At 31.0% G+C, this 19,057-nt stretch overlaps 2 protein-coding genes across 13 annotated transcripts in view; both read right to left on the bottom strand.

Annotated features, from left to right (window-relative positions):
• LOC138182053 (diacylglycerol kinase theta) overlaps positions 1-3,413 on the bottom strand; it is a 43,575-nt gene extending 40,162 nt beyond the window's left edge. For 7 of the 9 annotated variants that reach the window (XM_069117549.1, XM_069117553.1, XM_069117554.1 and 4 more), the window contains exon 1: positions 2,126-3,412. In XM_069117549.1, the coding sequence (XP_068973650.1) occupies positions 2,126-2,261 (136 nt within the window). In that variant the 5' untranslated portion in view covers positions 2,262-3,412. Of the gene's footprint in view, positions 1-2,125 lie in introns of all 9 variants that reach the window. The other 2 variants (XM_069117551.1, XM_069117550.1) reach the window with 1 other exon arrangement.
• Positions 3,414-8,397: 4,984 nt separating this feature from the next.
• AP-1sigma (AP-1 complex subunit sigma-2) lies at positions 8,398-18,710 on the bottom strand. Of its 4 annotated transcripts, none has more exons than XM_069117559.1 (6): positions 18,548-18,710; positions 18,251-18,429; positions 18,017-18,125; positions 17,623-17,760; positions 11,913-12,008; positions 8,398-11,768 (listed from the first exon to the last, which is right to left on the bottom strand). In XM_069117559.1, exons 1-5 carry the CDS (start codon positions 18,548-18,550, stop codon positions 11,913-11,915), a joined length of 525 nt encoding a protein of 174 aa, XP_068973660.1. In that variant the 5' UTR covers positions 18,551-18,710; the 3' UTR covers positions 8,398-11,768. The 4 variants fall into 4 exon arrangements, with proteins under 4 accessions (XP_068973660.1, XP_068973662.1, XP_068973663.1 ...); XM_069117562.1 differs by lacking the exons at positions 8,398-11,768; positions 11,913-12,008 and adding exons at positions 12,306-13,020; positions 16,392-16,438 and having other exon boundaries at positions 18,548-18,706; XM_069117561.1 differs by lacking the exon at positions 11,913-12,008 and having other exon boundaries at positions 18,548-18,706.
• Positions 18,711-19,057: the final 347 nt, after the last annotated feature.

Raw genomic sequence — 19,057 nt, 5'->3', positions numbered from 1 at the left:
AAAAAAAGAATAAAGAGACAGAAAGTAAAATATTGCCCTCGTAATTCACAATGGCTACAAGTACACTCAATCTCGATTAGTCTGATCCTCGTGTTTGATCAAACACTCTAAAAACTATATCTATGCATTTCTCATTGTACGTGGTGAATCGTAAAATTCAAACCGATTCCAAGCGAATTAACCAAGCTGTACCTGCAGTTCGCGAAAAGCTAAAAACGCTGGAGATTGCATGGTTAATCCTGGTCGCAGGATTCGCAGGCAGGAATCGAGCCGATCGTTCGACGGTTAAACGACGCGAAATTGCAAAGTGTCCGCGGATGCTTACCCTTCACGGGCCTGAACGAGCTCTTTCTCTCGTGCACGCCCCCACACCCCTCAGCTAACCCTCTCGTCTATCTCCTTCTCTCTCCAGAGTCTATCAGCTATCCCACACCACCCCCCACGATCAATGCTTATGAAAAGGCTCGATGCGCGCGCCCTCGCCTCCGTTTCAGCTCGATTTCCCTCGACCGACTCGAAACCATTGCAATTCTCACCAACCGCCCCAAACGCACCACCCTTTTGACGACATTTGAGAGAGGGAGAGAGAGAAAAAAAAAGAAAAAATGAAGAAGGAAAATATGTGAAATCGGATTGACAATGGCAACCAAGGATCGAAGAACGGCAGATCTAGGTTCTGGAGATTCTACGCTTCTTCCTGTTCGCTTGTCGCGACTCCGTGCTGCAAGGGGTAAACACTCGAACGGGAGTGTGCGCAAATCGCGACGGGGTGGGAAATGTGGCGCCTCGTTATCGGGCTCCAAAGATGGTGGGTTGCGCCAGCGAGAATCCCCGTACACGAGGAAGCAATTATGGATTCTTATGGAGAATTCTTGCAGAGGTGGATGCCCAGAGAGGGGTGGGGGCGGAGGACCATGGAGAATTTGGGACAATTCGTAGGGGTTGGCTGGGATCCGTTGCGTGATTCCTTCGGATCTAGATGCTCGATAGTATCGAACAGCCGAGCTGAATGTCAGACGGAAACTAGGCCACGGGTTGAACATTTTCCGAGACTGTTTCGGAGTTGACGATTCTTTCGAAATTCGATGTTCCGATTAAATTTCGATGGAACTAGAGTTACTGAACGTTATCTTTGGACGAAGGAGAATACACGCAATGAGAAGCGTTATATAGCGAAATTTTGAAAATTTATAACATGGAAACAACGTTGCGTTGAAAGACGTGACCTATATCGTCAGAATTAACTAAAGTAAAGATTTCCTTTCTTTAACTGTGAATTAATCTATAAAATTCTTTGGGGTTTGGTTAGACTCAGATGGAAAGTTGGAAGATTGACATCCCAACGCTGCTTGGATCAGGCAACGGAACGTTCGAGCGGAAAGTTCGATTGGAAATTCGATCGAAAGACGAAAAGAATTAGCAGAGAACACAGTTCTCTGTATAAACGTGCCACTCTTTGTACACACGGTGAATGGGCACTTGCCATTCATCATTCTTGGAGGTCAGCCAGCTTTAACTTCGCACGCCGACCAAGGTTTCGGAGCCCGTGAAAAGGCGGGACGGGAGTATTCCGGCGGCAACGCGTCGCGTATTCGATTTCGTTACCGAACGTGCTCATATCGATCGGTTCTCTGTCTTGCGGTTTCTCCGTGAAAAATTTGCCCCGCGGTTCTGACACTGCTCGGAAACTTCAATCAACTTAATCGAGACCTCTTCATTTTCAAACGTATTTCCGCACCGAGCCATTTCCTCTTCGAACTTCTCCGCGAATCGCTACTTTCCGTTTGACCTCTACCCTAGAAACTACGCCAGAAAACTCGATCCATAAATATAAGATACTCGTAAGATACTCGATTTTGAAAAATCGAAGATCGATGTACGAATCCAAACTAAAGTCAACCAATTCGGATTGACACCAGATACGTACAGCCCACTCAAACGTTGCCATTCGGTAACTTGAACTTCGTCTGCCGTTCGAAATCAACCAAGATGATATCCACTGTTTCCTGTCTAATCGTTATATGAATACATGATTCGCCTACGAATTATTGTATATATGAGACTTTGAAGACAAAGGAGCGATAAACAAGGACGAGGGTAGCGAATAGGATGGGTGTTACCTTACCTTCGCAGATGTACCCCTGCTGTATGAGGCCCCACAGCATGTCGGTGCAGCTATGGCAGTACGTCGGCTTGTGAAACGTTTTCTTGCTAAAGCTGTGCCCATGGCTGGCTGGAGTCTCAGCCGAGACCGACGCCATGTTCCCCGTTCCACCGCGGCACCGCTCACGCCAGATTTTCACCGTGAAGCTACACAGGGTGCGCCGCGCGTCGATGACAACATAATTACACGGCAGCCACTACGTGATCTCGAAACCGTACGCGTACATAATTGCGTTGCTGCAGCTGCACCCGCGGCTGGCTGCTCGGGTCCCTCGCGTCGTACCTTCGTCCTCGTCGTCGCGTAACGTGCCTAACACGCATTATTCCCGAAGCTGCGCCCCCAAAACCGACCGACCGACCGGCACGGCACCGTACGCGACACCGAGATTGCGTTTAATCGTGCACAAGTCAGCAGTCACTGTTTCGCGGCTGACCATCACCGTCATCGGCCGCTGCTACTGCCGCCTCCGCCTCCGCCGGGAGCTTCACTTGCGGTACGACGACGATGCGGGTGTCGCGTTCGCGCATCCAAGCCACGGACCCGTCACCACCGCCGTCCAGTGACGGAATCATGCACAGGCCAGCTGGGGCTCTCCGTAAGGGAGCCCCGTTTTATCGGGGTACCCCTCGAGTCGTTTCACCTAATTCACTTTCTTTTTTTCTTTTTATACTCTTCTTCTTACCAACGATCCTCTTCCCAATAACAACACCGTCCTCTTTTCAGGTTTCTTATATTATAACGTATGTACCTCGTCACACTGAATACGAATTATTCGGTCAAGTAACACGATCTTTTCTAACAAACGACGATACAATCCTTAACGTCCTAACCGGTTTCATAATAGTCTTACGAGCATCGAACGTTCACTCGAAAGTTCAAGTCACATTTTGAGGGATTTTCAATGATATCCGCGCGATCTATCGAGAAGACTAGGGCACTAGGTAACCGTGGTCCGGCGTTATCGGATTCGTGAGCGACGTCGGGATGGCGCCGCTCCACCCCACTGTACCTTCCCGACACACGGAGCCCGGAGGAGCAGCTTACGCTTCCTCAGTTTCCGTTTTCGTACACGCCACTGGCCGAGATATCGACTCACGGTGCACGCGAACAAAAGCCGAGAACCGAGGAACGCTTCGATCGGGCCGGTGCAGTGAAACGACGTCGTTTATACGCGGGCAGCAGCACACGGGTTTTCCAGGCCGCCTCGACTTGCCTCGACGACGTCAAAGCGACGACCAGCCGTCGACGCTGCTCTGCTCGCGCGCCGACGCGGCTCCGCAGCGTTCCTTTCGCGCAACGCGTTTACGTTTCATGCGTACACCGGCCATTCCATCGTACGAATCGCTCGAGGGACGAAACTCCTCTTCTTCCGTTTTGTTGCTCCGTTTTCGTTGCTGCTTCGTCGAACGCGTCCCTCGGCGTTTCTGAAAATGTTTGCAAGAAGCCTTAGGGGGATGGCTAGGAGGACTGAGATTCTGCAGTGATGGATGATAATTCTTTTAGGAATTTCGTTCGTTTACTCTTTCCATTGATATTGCCTTTTAATTAGAGTGTTTGGCTATTTTTCAACACTAACAGGAATTTTCTTTGCACGTGAACGGAGCAATCGGTATCGAATTAGAATTTTCCATTCTGATGGAAGAATTACGAATTAATGATCAATGTGAGATGTAATTATTTGGTGACAAGGTAGATAACAGAATTACGATGAAAGGACAAATAACTAGGGTATAAGATAATTTTTGAAGTATAAATAGAGGATGTGTAACTTTCAAGTTACATGTTCGTTCTCGATCATGAAGATGTTAAATTCATTTTATTATAATATTTAATTCCCTAACATGGAGAATGATAATATGATTTTGGTTGAAAAGAAAAATAATGCTACTAAAATTACTCTGGCTGAGAAATTATAACTTGTTTTTATAAAATAATCATTTGTTTTTTAACCTTGTGTTTGCTAGTAACAGAGATTTTATGATTAGGTATTATCGATTCGTGTAAAAGTCTATTGGGAAAATTAGTAAAATGCAAGAAATCAATATGATTGGTAAAAGTAAATGTATATACCTCCTTCCATGTTTCACTGATTTTGTCCCCATATTGATTTAATAGGACGTAGATACGCATATGTATAGTTGAAATTCGTACAGTCCGGAAAGGCGTAATTCCGTGATCCAAAATAAGTTGAAATGGCAGAATAACTTGTTTTTGAGATCGCGAATCATGTATATTCGTTATCTGAAATTTTTCAGGAAAAGAAAGAAAAAATAAAAATGGTTCTTTTACGATTTCACCAATAAAGTGAAAGTACAAAATTGGTTCGTGAGAAAGTGCGAAGGCGAAAGAACGAATATGAAGTTTCAAAATGAAAATAATAAATATTTTAAATATTGATATAAAATATAAATAATCGAACGATAATATAAAAGAAAAAAATTACTTTTTTTCTACTAACGAATAAAGGGTTTGAATTTTAATAAACGATAACAGACAAATAAGCAAATAACGAACAAATAAAAATTGACATTACTATTGGAATAATGAATAATATTTTATTCGTTATTCAAACAACATCCAATACTATCGTATCGTTTATTCAATAGAAACTTGTATATAGTTGATACAAAAAAAAAAAAATTGATAAATTCTGATACACGGTATGAAAGCCTTACTCACACAGAACATCTGTAGTGAAATCTGTTGCGATAAGTATGAAGGAAACACGTGTTCTCAAGTAACCTTCAAAATCCCTCTTCTCAGAAACGGAGCTTCATTCAACTGAATTTTATCCTATCATTTCCATTCATTTCGAGACGTAGAATATTTTTCGTTCTTGGACTCAGAATTTTAGTCTACGTTGAGTAAATGAATATTTTGACAATATAGTAGACAATTTAAATTAGTAACGTTAAAGATCCGGAAATCATTTTAAACGTAGTATAAGAAAGATACCTATGTTCAGTCACAATCATAAATGTATAAAAATTCATTCAATCTATTTGTTATAAATCTTTCATTGGTATCTCCTTACTTATAAATGTTTCAAATTATTTCCAAATAATAGTAAATATAACGAGTAGATATTTTAATAGTATATCTTAAACTTTGTCCTTTAAATAGCAAATTATCGATTATTGTACTTGCGATATTTGATAGCGAATACCAAGTTTTTATATTTATTACTTACTAGAAATATTTCCTAAGTAAGAAAAGAACATACACGCGACGTATTCTTCGGTCTTGTCAACTCGTTACGATTAAAATTAACGTTTTCTATCCTGCGTCCTGTGAATAATGCAACATTGTTATTTGCGACATTATTGTCACCCATCATCGACTCGCTGTTGCGTGAATCCTTGAAATACGTGGTTGACAATGCACGCTGCAAACGTCGATGATGGAAAATCTCGACAGCAGCGGCGTGTATAGGATTTTTCAATGCCGGAACTGAACGAGGAAACGCATTCGCGTGTTCGTTCCCTTCATACAATAGTTTACACGCGTTCATATACGTCAACTTAGTTTAGAAAATTAGATACACGGGACAGTCGCATCCAGAGATTAATCATCCATACACACATTATGTCATCAAGTAGAAAGTTTGAAAAATTCTGTTACGAGATGAAAGACTTTTTCTTAATAAAGAAAATACTCTTGCTCTCTGTTTCGTAGGAATACGATTTTCTTTCAAATGATAAAGACTCGAGCTCGCGCAATTTATTCTCCCTAAAACTGAAAAAATGTATTTTTTAATTCGTTTTTGTATGCAAAATACGGAAGAAAATATAAGAAAAAAGTGATTTTCGATCGTATGATATACCATTACAACTCGATACATTATTTTCAAAAGTTATCATAAATTAATTAGGTAAGAAACTGTAAAGCAAAATGCAATTTTTTTTCTTATGTGCAGTCGGGTACAAGGAAAGTAAAACGATAAAAGGAGCGATTTTCGAGTTTATAATGGTAGTAAAATGTAAAAGTACCGTCTAAATTTCTTGATTTTTCTCTAATACCATACTTTCAAGATACGAAGAATTAGATTATCTTGAATGACCATTCATGCCACGTAGATGGCCAATTATTTTCTTGCGTGAAGTTTACTCAACATTTCATATTTCTTACACTTGAATACGGAAGAGGTATTCTCTCGGATTATTCAAAATGTCTCGATCTATTACTGCAATTTAAACAATTAATCGAAGAATTATTAAAACAATTTTACACAAAGCAGCATCAACAATTTCAATTTTCTATATTAAGAATAATATTAACAATTTCAAGTTATACTTACGAACATCCCGAGGACTTGTACTTACAATTGGCTTGGGCCATTGGTTAGGAGCGCAAAACATACTGCAGAAAAATGGATATTTTTACATCACATATTTTATTATGGACGGAGCATAAAGCATCGTCTTTTCAAATACAATATTCATAGACTTATCGTAAATACACGTTCATATGTTTAACATTGGTTCGTAGTATTGTTCTGAGAATTTTCTTTAATACCTTAATTCTGTGTACCACGAATTCTAATAATTCTCAGCGCTTAATCCCTAATTTTGATTTCTCGTTAACATAAAACACCTGTATACTACCGAAGGAAAGTTTCTTTACTATTGCGTTGCGTACGTGTAACCATATTAAACTAACAAAGAATCTGGCGAACGTCATAAGTATTTGAAATATACGTATATAATAAAAAGTACCTAACGAGACAGAAGATAATGCAAATCATATCGATTTACGTGCACCATCGTTTATTAAATACTTAAACGCAAAATAGTCGAAGTACTTTAACTAAACATAGCCACTTTCTTCGTATTACTTAAAACTATTCTACATTCTGTTTGGTGAAATTATATACGTAATATAAAATATAGTAAACATAGAAATAGAATTTCTAGGCAATATGCATTTTCCAATAAAATTAATATTATCGTTTTTTCAAGTTAAAAGAATCGATATTTAATTTATTTTATAATTCTGTTATTTCCGTCGTATTATTAAAAATTATTCTATTATTCTACTCGATGAAATCGTTTATCGTTATGAAATAAAAGAAAAGAAAAACATAAAAAGAAGATGTCTAGAAAAAAATTCTTATCTAGAAGGTTAACCTTATAATTTCTAACCCGATATCATTAAAAATCAATATTAAGAAATAAAAATAAGAATAAAAATATCCATATTGCCCAGTAAAATTAAACAAAACCGAACGTTTTCATGAATCTTTCGATCGTCACTTCTCAAGTCTGACAATTAATATCCAGGCAAATAACCTTCATATATGTAGAAAAGAAAAAAATATCATCGGTCTTTCGTTAAAAATGCTAGAAACTCAAAAAACAATATCTTGTGACGTATAGAAAGAAAAGATCTCAACAAGCTGGTTTAAATGTGACACATGAATACGTACGCCGCAATGTGTTTCGAGCTACCTACGTCTAAGATAAACTATAAAAAACATGTTGTTTGCGAGTATATAGTTTTCAGATATGTATAACGCATACTCTCTCTCATTCTCTTTTCTCTTTCTCTCTCTCTCTCTCTCTCTCTGTCTGTCTCTTGTATCAACAGTTTGTATCAATACCATGAACAAACGATTCAACGAACAGTGTTTAAACTTATTGTCCCTTTGTAAATTGTGTTCGCGACGTTATAGCTCTTAAAAGCTATTATGAAGAGAAATCTCACCGTGCGTGAATTTTTATTCTTATATTGTCAGGCTTTATTTTACTTTTATAGTGCAATAATGCCATTGTAATACTATTTGTAATCACTAGGCTGCGTATATTTATGGAAATGTTTATTTCTGCAAGTATCGCTAAAAACATAGAACCGAAACGGAAATTTGTTTCGCCTACTATCATTACGACCATTATCTTGGATATCTTCTTAGACATATTGTACGATGGTATCAACCACCAACAATGACGGTACAATCGCCGATAAGGTGATGCTACGTGAAGAAACCTAGCGAAAACATAGAATAAGATGCTTTCATACGTCGCTTCGTTTGTTGAGAAAATTAAGCTTGTAAATTCGTCAGATATACTTAAATAAAATAGGTCGAAGGTACGTAATAAAAGTTTTTCGCTTTGTTTTCAAGAACGATAAATTACTAAATTCATCGCGCGCCTGTACCAAGCTAATTCTTCGCTAAGTATGTTCAAACTTTATCTTCTTGAAAGGGAAAATTTTATTTCACATTTTTTACTTATAACCGCGTGTGCAATAACCTGCTGCTAATTGTCCACTCATACTTAGTCGGTAATTAACCAAGTTTAACTCGACAAATTTTCAAACCAATTAGTTTCTTTCTCGATTTTCTTCAACACGCGTCAACGAGCTTTATTCTGTATTTTCGACTTGCTGTTTGACGTAGAATCAACCAATAGCAGACTGCACCATAGTTTCTGAGACACCGTATATACTTTGGTATATTATATGGATTTTCGCATTTTTAGATCTCCCATAAACGCATAAAAATCGGCGACCCAGTAATTACTGTAAAACATTTGATTTCATTTGTTCGATTTCATTAATCTTTAATGTTGAAAAATGTATTGAGACAAAGCTTCATCCATGACAGCCTTTAAGAGCGTAATATTCACCGAGATTAATATGAAAAATTTGTCGATCGGCGAACGTTTCCATAATCGATAAACTATGGTTCTAGTAACGATACAAACTTGCATGCCTGGGAAAATTTTTACATGCTTCCGTTTAAACATCGATTTCTTCCGTTCCTTTGTTCGGGACGTACATATACGCGCAAAAACAAGAATTGGCGATAGAATCGCGCGCAAACTATTTCGGTAAGACGAGAATGATAATCGACAGGAACATGAATATCTTTTATCATCGTCCGCACCGAAAAAATACTACAAGATGATGTTTATATCGAAATCGATATCCTCGTCAGTGATTTTCAGTTAGTCTACAGGGTGGCTGATTATAATTAACAAGTTTATTTAGGAAAGTACGCTGGGTTGAATGGAAAATTTCAGCAACTTTATCATAAGTACATGGCGCAATCTTAATGGACAGGTTGTAAATAAAATGAATTTTTAACTTGTCGATAGATAAATAAATTTTATGGAAGGTAAGATATGCAATTTTGTTTAAACATTTGTAAGCAAGCAATTGTAAATTTTGAAATAATATTATATTTAAGACGACGAATACGACTCTTTATCTTTGTTTTTCCCTTACTCGAAAGAACGAAGGTAGAATCTTTTTCACTGAAATAACAGATTCATATAACGCATACGTAATGTATGTATATATCACTGATTTCGTGAAATACAGGTATTCTCAATGTGTTGAATTCTATTTTACAAATCTCCAAATCCTTGAAAATCCATTTTATCCTTTTCAACGCAGCTTACTTTCCGCAATAACTTCATTTATATGGTAAGATAAATCATCCTGTATGAGACGAATGATAGATTGCGCAATCGTTTGGCGAAAGCTACGATTATTAAGTGTTCTTCTATCCTTTCGCTTATAATTAATCAATTCAACAAAATTTTAAGAAATTTTACAGCATATCCGGTTTAAATTCGCGAAACGAGGTATTTTTCTAATTCTAAAAAAAAAAAAAAAAATGATCTTATATAAACGATTTTATAATAATGCAATTTTTTTGCAAGCTTTGCAATTAGCCGCAGGAATTTCGAAATGTCGTTATATAATATTTTCTGTAATTTATTAATTATTCATTAATTTTTCTTTTAGCTTCATTTCTAAGCTATTATAAGTATTCTTTTGAATTTACCAAAACTTTTATCTATGTAATAGGAATAAATGTATAAAGAAACAGTCTTCTTTAAATTTATTCTAAAATCAAAATTTTAGATATAAATCACGTTTTGCATATCGAATTTTGATAAAAAATATATATAGGAAAGAAAAACAAAAATAACTAATTTTTACACGTAAGGATGTAAAAAGTATTATGTGACACACGATCAAGCTGGATATGCTGCAGAACTCTTATACAAATAGTACAATTGAACATTCAACTATTAATTATAACAAGGAAAATTTCTTCATTTAGCGATAACGATTACTGAAAAATTTACAACGTACGTATGTAGTTATCTCATTAGATTTCAACGATAACAAAACATTTCTATTGATTTTCTTTTAATTGTGCTATGTCTTAAATAATATTTTCGAAGGATTATAAATTTCACGTGAGGATATTATATTTTATTTAAGAGAATAATAATTATTTCGAATATATAATCGCAAATCTTCAAGAAGAAATTTTCTCCTTCAAGAGCAATATATTTGTTGTAATTCAGTATTTGCCTAAACATGAATTTGAAATATTCGTATAAAATAAGTCCTTCAAATTCTAATTGTTCTGTTCGTATTTCAATTATATACCTTGTTTCTAACAAAACGTCACGTTTACTTTTCCTTCAACTTCAGTTTGATTTTACTCGAACGATTGGACTACTTTTGAGCGTATGCTTGAAAACGTCGTCAAACTTATTGACTATTATTTATACGTAAAATATAACAATATGATCATCGATTAATTATTGATAAAACACAACGACCTTTCGTAATACTTATACATACTTCAATCCCAAAAAAAAAAGAATAAATGTAAATGGAATTTTGATAAGCACCTCACGAACGATACATTAATACACGTACAGCGACAATATTATCGAATATTCTTTAATTATTTGACCCTTTATGTATAAACAATGTAATAAAAATGATTTCATAAGAAGGAAATATAGCAGTTTATGTAATGAGATTTGCTTGTATACCAAATATGGTTTGAGAATTAAATTGTATTATTTTCGTTACTTATAGATGAAGTCATCTTGGATGAAAAAAATAGTATATTTTTACTAAAATATCATAAAATGTTAATCGTACAAACAAATATACTAAATGCAATTTATAGGAATACGATGTAATAAATGCAAAATAAAATATGAATAGCAAACTGTTTTACATATTTCTTTCAAGCATATAAAATTTTAATTTCTTAAGTATTATATAACGATATAATAATTCTATCAGCAAAATTATAAATTTTAGTTCCAAAGCTTTAATTATACCAACTTCTTTGCATACATATCAAAGATAAAAGAAGAAATTATGATAAGAATAAACATTGTATCACTTCACAAAGCAAATGAAACATAAAGGATTAAATAATATGTCAATTTGGAAAGACATACATACATATATGTATATGATATATATGTATATAAGTAGTATAGTACTGCTAGTATTTTAACAAAGAGAAACAATATGTCTGGTTTTTAACGTTTTATAGAGTAACTACATTTCATTGACTATTCAAACAGCGATTATAATTTTTTCAATATAATTACATTTTAACTTATAACAGAAACATGATTTTAATTGAAAAGCTTAATCTCAATTCGTTAATATCTTTGCAGTACCATACTCTTAAATCTAATTGAGAAAGCTTGTCGTAAATAGAATTCTGGAATGTTGAAGCAGCGTTGTAATATACCACTTACGTTATGCTGGATATATTGTTTAGGAAGTATTATCCCAGACCATGGTCCTCAAAGAAACCTTGTGGAGTTTCCTCCTGAAACATATGAATAGTATTATTAGATTAAAGATCCATACAAAAAGTACATCTACGGATATGAAGAGGGATCAATTTCTTTGATGCTGCATATTATCATATAATGCAAATATACATAATGAAAATATATAAACAAACACGTACCTAGTTTGTAATAAAGTAATCTCCTTGATGCAGCTTCAAATGGTGAACTGAACCCTTTTCATATAACTGAGTATATACTTGTATGGATACACAAAGCTGCACAAAGCACATGTTCATTTATTGCTTCGTTTAAAATGCTTAAGCACCAATCAAAGAAATATCTGTATTGCATGCTGCATACAGAATGTCTCTGTATTTATAATTAAGTGTAGATATTGTAAACTTGACGAAGTTTAACGAAAATTCTTTCTAACAAAGAGTGAGTAAATAAAAATTCTAATATCTTTATTTTATGTATAAATAAATCAAGATATATCTTATTAAAATCTGAAAGGGTAAATACAGTAGCAATAAATACATAAATGGGTTAATTACATGGAAAAGGTAGTATAAAATTTTGTATACAATTGTGTAAAAATTTCTTTGTATACATTTATTATGGGTATTATTATATACTGTGTTAAAGTTATAATATTAAAAATTGACACTGTTTATGTATATACACATGTACACATATAAAAGTGATACCTTCAAACATTCACCTCTAATTAAATACTGAAATAAATACCTTTAAGAAGACAAATATAATACTATATAACATGTCACAGAAAAAATCCTTATGCATTAAAAAATTATGTATACATTATCTAAACACTTTTTTTCTATTTACACATAAAGAAATAATAATTTCTCAAATGTGCATTACTTTATTGCCATAGTATGAAGCTAATTTTATTACCTGCTCAATAATAAAATGAAAAGCAATTTCGTAATTAAGATGAATCTCTATAATGTATATATATAGTTTTCTATGATGTATATATATATTATACACATGAACTACATGAATGTTACTATTAAATCTATTTGTGTCGCCTATAAAAAATATACTAATGTTCAAATACTAAATTTGTAAGGGTTGTCAATGATAAAAAATTGATGCTCAATAACTATAGAAAAAGTAGAGATGTATGATGGCATCATGCAGCGGATGAGTCTGCTCCAGATCTTGATTCATGTGGGCTGACAGATTGGCCATGGAGGGCATGCAAGAACGCAGCACCTACAAAAGCCCTATCTCCCGCAGGGCACCTTCCACAGCTTCATCCTTCCACAAACAAACAAATATTCTAACTAATCTTTAGTGTATTTCTAGATATGTCCTTAGTAATGGAACAATAATCTTGAGCTAAATCTTAGTAATAAATTTTATCTTACAAAATATATATAGTAAGAGTAATATAGTATCAAAATAAAAATAAATTTTATCTTACATGATATTTTACAAAGAATAAAATATGTTATAAAATATTCTGAAAACCAAAGAACAAATTGAAATTTCTTAATCAGAACACTTTATTATCTCACTTTAATTAGTACCTAAATGAAATAAAGTCAGCAAAACTAACAATAAGTGGCATGTTGATAAACTAAACATGCATTTTGATACTATGTATTTACTGCAACTTTCGTATTTATTATTTTTTGTTTTTGACTCAATATGGTGTTAGAATTGTTCTCTTCTAATATAAATAAAATACGAAACCTCAATTAAACACTAATTTCTTAAAATTATAAATTCACTATTATATTTTATGATATTATTAATATAGAAATTTGAACTAAAGATTTAAATATGATATCCCAATTCCAAAAATTCCATAATACAATTAAGCTACTATGTAAAAAATTTGGTGACATTACCACAAAAGTTTCTGTTAATACATCACAAAATATAACATTTACTTTGTGTAACAGACATTCCAAATTGTATTCTAAATTAAAAATAAATTATATAATAATGCTAGAATCTAACATATCCTTTACATATGTAAAAATAAAACTATAACATAATACAGAATGTTGTTAAAAATGTCATCTATCACTGACGCTAAACTGTTTAACATTTAAACAAAACATAATTAAAAAAAATTACCTTATATGAACCAGTGCCTACGAATAAATAATATCCAGTGATGTTTTCATTATTCTTATAGTATAGTATCTTATTGAAATAAAATAAACAAATAAGATGAAAATCTAAAAAAATAACGAACATACAAGCATACTTCCGCAATGTAGGAACTTATCATGAATACCATTTAAGACATCATGTATATCACAATCAATATCATTACATAAAATCATCAACATAATTGACCACGATTGATATTTATTACAATTTAGAAATATATACATACATTTCAATAACTACTTATGGACAACAGCATTTCCATAGCATCATACCCTTTAAGGTAAAGCAACTCTTTTTATAAGTTATAAACAATTAAATTACGCTATCACTTTTATCAAAATAAAGAGAATAAACTCAATATTATTTAGCAATATTTATTTTGATTATCATTATATTACTCAATGCATGCATAGTATCAAAATAAAAATAATAAAATACCAAATTTTTATGCAAGAAAATATTAATATTTGAAAGGTTACCTTAAACAAATATAAATAAAACAATTTAAATATAAAATTTAGAGGAATTTTACTAATTCATATTATTTTTTGTAGCTTTTTTATGATAAAAATACGTTTTAAAATAACGGTATGTAATACCATAAAAAAGGATTTATATTATGTTAGACAAAACTTGCTATAGACTAGAAACAATGATTTTAAAAAGGGAAAAAGAGGACTTTTTGTACACGCGAAGGAAATCTTCAAAATTTCATGGAATACAAGCTATTCGACTTATCGATCTAAAAATATTAATTTTTTGTAAAAAATTTCGACTTTGACACTTTGTGTTTTACTACTGCGATATTTTAAAGATTTGGCACTTAATGTCTTAATAATAAAATATTTTTCTATTATTCTGGTTCCAAATAAAAACTTTTATTGTACACATTTACCAAATTTTAAATCAAACCATCTATTCACTTATTCAGTTTTCGTGAAATCATACAAAAAAAAAAGTAAATATAAAATAGTAAAAATCAATAAAATTAATGTTCTGGCCATTGAATGCATTGGTCATTTCAATATTTGTATTATTTATTATATAGCAAAAATGTTCAAACGTTGATGTTCAATGAAAAGAGGATAAAGCTTTTTTAAAATCATTCAAATGGAAATTTTCATTATTTTCCTTGTAAGAACAATTTTTTTTATGAAAAATACCAAATAGTATCCAAAACTTTATTGCAAAAATTACGATGTAAAGTTAATAATAGATGTTTATAATACCATCATTTTTACAAATTTTAAAGAAATACTTTAGGAATATAGTTTTGAAATCCCAAAACGTAAGATATACAGAAAAGAATTAAATTGAAATTGAACTTGGAAGTTCAATCCCATTAAATTTATCTTAATGCACAAATTCATCCTTTATCAATGTTAAAAATCGTATTTCTTAAAAAATTTTAATTTCCTTTCTATTTCTAATAATATTATTTAAAAATATCTTTAATTTATTTTATATATTAATTAAATACTAATTAATCTTTGTTGTACAAATGTTATGAAGTTATATTCTTCTATATATGATACTTTAAATATTTTTATGTAATTTATATACAGTGTTATAAATTTCATTTCCGGAAGTATGTTACATAATATATATATTTATTTTTGCTTCATAAACTAGAGATCTGTTGTATATATAAAAATATTATTGATTGTATGAATTTTTAATTACTAGGTTAAGATAATTTTTATCTTTTTGTTCTAGCATAAATAAAACAATATATTCTCTGAAATACATTTAAAGTAACGAAATAGATCTTTATAGAAATACTAATACACCTAAAAGTGCTTATACATGTATATATATTTTCTGTTATTTTTATACTGTTATTCCCATAGTCATAAAATATAATAATTTTAAAAGTGCACATTTAAACTACATTATTTAAAAATATTTCTAAAGTAACTAAATTTCCAATCTATATTTTTCATGTTTAAAGCAGCAATTATGTTCCTGTATTTGCAACATGCCAAATATAAAATAAATTTTTTTTTAATAAATTAACTTTATGTGAAACGTTACTGACAAATAAAAAGCTAAATATTTTTTTCTAAATGTGTACTAAATTTTTAAAACTTTAAGACAAAAAAATAACTTTGTTATAGATAGTGATATTATGTCTTATTAATATTTTAATAGAAAATACTATAAGTTAATTATATTAGAAATAATTACAAAATATTTAATAATTTTATAATATTTACTTGCATAATGCAGATTTATTCTCATACAAATAGCTAACTATTTTTTTTTAATGTAGTACTACTGATTTGCTTCGGTCTAAAAGGTACTATTTTATATAAAGGAACATTTGAACCAGAAACAATATATTATCATTAATTTTGTAAATTATGTCATATTACACAATGTTCTATGACAACATTTGATATTAAAATATGGCAACGGTTCTTTATATGTTTAACTTTATCACTATAGATATGCTGTTGCGTACATTATGAATAAAAATTCACAACATGTGTAAGCCCACTTACATTAAAGAGAGAATAAGCGTATAAGCATTCTATGCACACAGCATTAGCTACAAAGAAAATATAAAGTTACAATACTTTTAAATACAAAATATATCTATATTTATCTATGCATAATATTTTACTTAATATTATTGAAAAAAATAAGCAGACACTTTTTATGCTTTCCTGATTATACAATATATATAACTAGGATTATTTTATGACACATTATATTGAAAAGTAATGAATCACATTCATGATTCATAATAGTATAGAGTATTCTTCATGATTGCATGTACATATTAATAGAATGTATAATATGGATTTTTCGAACTAAACATATATCAATAATTACATACAACACACCTCAAACATTAATAAAAATTTTAAGTACTTCGTAACAGACTACATAAAAGAATAGAACTATTTTCAGATTGCAAAGATATATAATATATGTAGCACTTAAAACATATGGAAATGTGAAAAAATATCAAATAAAAAAAAAACAACACATGAATATTTAAAATTAAAATATTACATTCCATCATGCAATTTAGATATTACACTGTTAATAAACATTAAAATATCATTATAACCCAGTTTCTCCAGACAGTAAAATAATGCAGTAATTACTTTCACATAAGAAGATTTCAATGATTTATATTTTTCCGATCTATACGTTCTTATTTTGAATATTCTGTTAAGTATTAATAATAATTTTTTACTACTCTATGTACATTTAAAGGTAAATGTAAATTTTTTCTTATATGCAAATATTAATATGTAATCTTTACATATAAAAAAGGAACTGTATATATATATATGTACTAAAGTATTATTACGAGTTGAGCTTATATCATCACATTATTTTACCCAGAATAAACAGGCTACAAACATGCTCCACATATATATCAGCCAAGAGGTTTTAATACTTTATATATGTACCTCTTAATCAGTGAGAAATTTGATTATTTTAATAAGAATGTTACACACCAACTATTGATGGTTAAATATATTGCAAGAGTCATTTTAACGAATCTTCAAATATTAAAATACTACTATATAGTTATGAGAATATAACAAAAATTGCAAAAATATTATTAATTTTCTTAAAGCAGAAAATTAATAAAATAATAAAAATAATGTATAGGTTAAAATGACTCTGTAATATTACTAGAAAGTAACAGAAGAAAATTATAATATCGTTAAAAAGGACAAGTCACAACTCAATGGGTACATCCCCATAACTAACCTCCTGTAGTAAATCCTGAGCTGCAATGGCTTTTAAAACATTTTTTTTGCTAGTCTCTTGAATTTCACCACCAACCAATAATTCGTCTAAGATGAAATATGCTTTTTCAAAGTTGAAAATTATATCTAGTTCACAAACCTAGTAACATATTTAAAATGATATTAAAGTTTTAATCTCCTCGCTTGCATAAAATAAAATAAAAATAGATATCATTTTAACTACAAATTTCTGTATTAAAATACAATATAATGTTTATATTAATACTTTTGTAGACCATATTAATAAATATATTATATACAGAAAAGTATAATAATGAATTTTAAGTAAATATGTATTCCAAAAATTACATTTAAATATATCTTATTATGAAAACTACGATTAAGTTCATACTCACACTTCCAAAGTATTTATCCAATAGTTCGACATAACGATGTATAATTTCTAATGTTAATAATTCATTATCATTTTGTTCTATTGCACAACAGAAATATAAACTGGCATATCTGAAAAACAAATAAAATATGAAAATAATTTGCTGTTCAAATGTTATTGATGAACACAGTAAAATTTTCATTAACTTCAACAAAAACTTGTTATTCTTGAAAAACATAATGTAGCTGTGATATACCTTTTATAGACAACCTTAACATCCTTCCATTCCAAGAAACTTGACATTTTTGGTTTTCGTGCTAATATTGTAGTAATTAATTCTCGAGTAATCTTTTTCTTCAATTTATCAGGATGGGCCACATACCACTTTTGTAAACGCAATTTTCCTTGACGACTGAATAATAACATAAATTGCATCTAAAAGATTTAACCATTTAAATATATACATATATAATTTAAAAATTATCTAAGATACCATTAATAAGTTTTGTTTAGTTCTGTTCGTGTAAGGATAAAAATAATAATAACTATTTACCATTTTGAAATAAGTCCGCTTTTTAACAAAACAATTCCAAAAGAATTCACAGCACTTTTCGATAAATCACAATGCAAAGTCTACTCCAATTTCCAATTTTGGTATGCGTAATTCGTGCACATTTAATCACTGGTTTTTACTAGATGGCGCTGATATGAACGAAGGAAATACGTCATAGTCATGTGTAATTTGAATTTGTCAAGGAAGAAAATATTTATTATAAAACTATGCAAGATATCATGTAGAAGAGATAACGTATATTAAAACCATATTGATATAAATAAAACAAGAAATAATACGTACAAATTAGTAGTGAAGTAACTCATATGATTTTAATATTATAGTATAAACAATTATACAGTTAATAATGAAGAATATTAATAAAAGTTTAATTAATAGAAGTTTTACGATTAAATAATATATTTTAATTACACAAAAGAAATATAATATGTTAATTAAATAAATATCTAGTATGAATTTTTAGTATTTTTGAAACAAACATTTGTTACT

This window comes from Bombus flavifrons, chromosome 7 (assembly GCF_040668555.2).
Source record: "Bombus flavifrons isolate JBK064 chromosome 7, iyBomFlav1_principal, whole genome shotgun sequence".
Lineage (NCBI taxonomy): Eukaryota > Metazoa > Arthropoda > Insecta > Hymenoptera > Apidae > Bombus > Bombus flavifrons.
The sequence above is the reverse complement of the archived record's forward strand: the minus strand, read 5'-3'. Positions and strand labels throughout refer to the sequence as shown.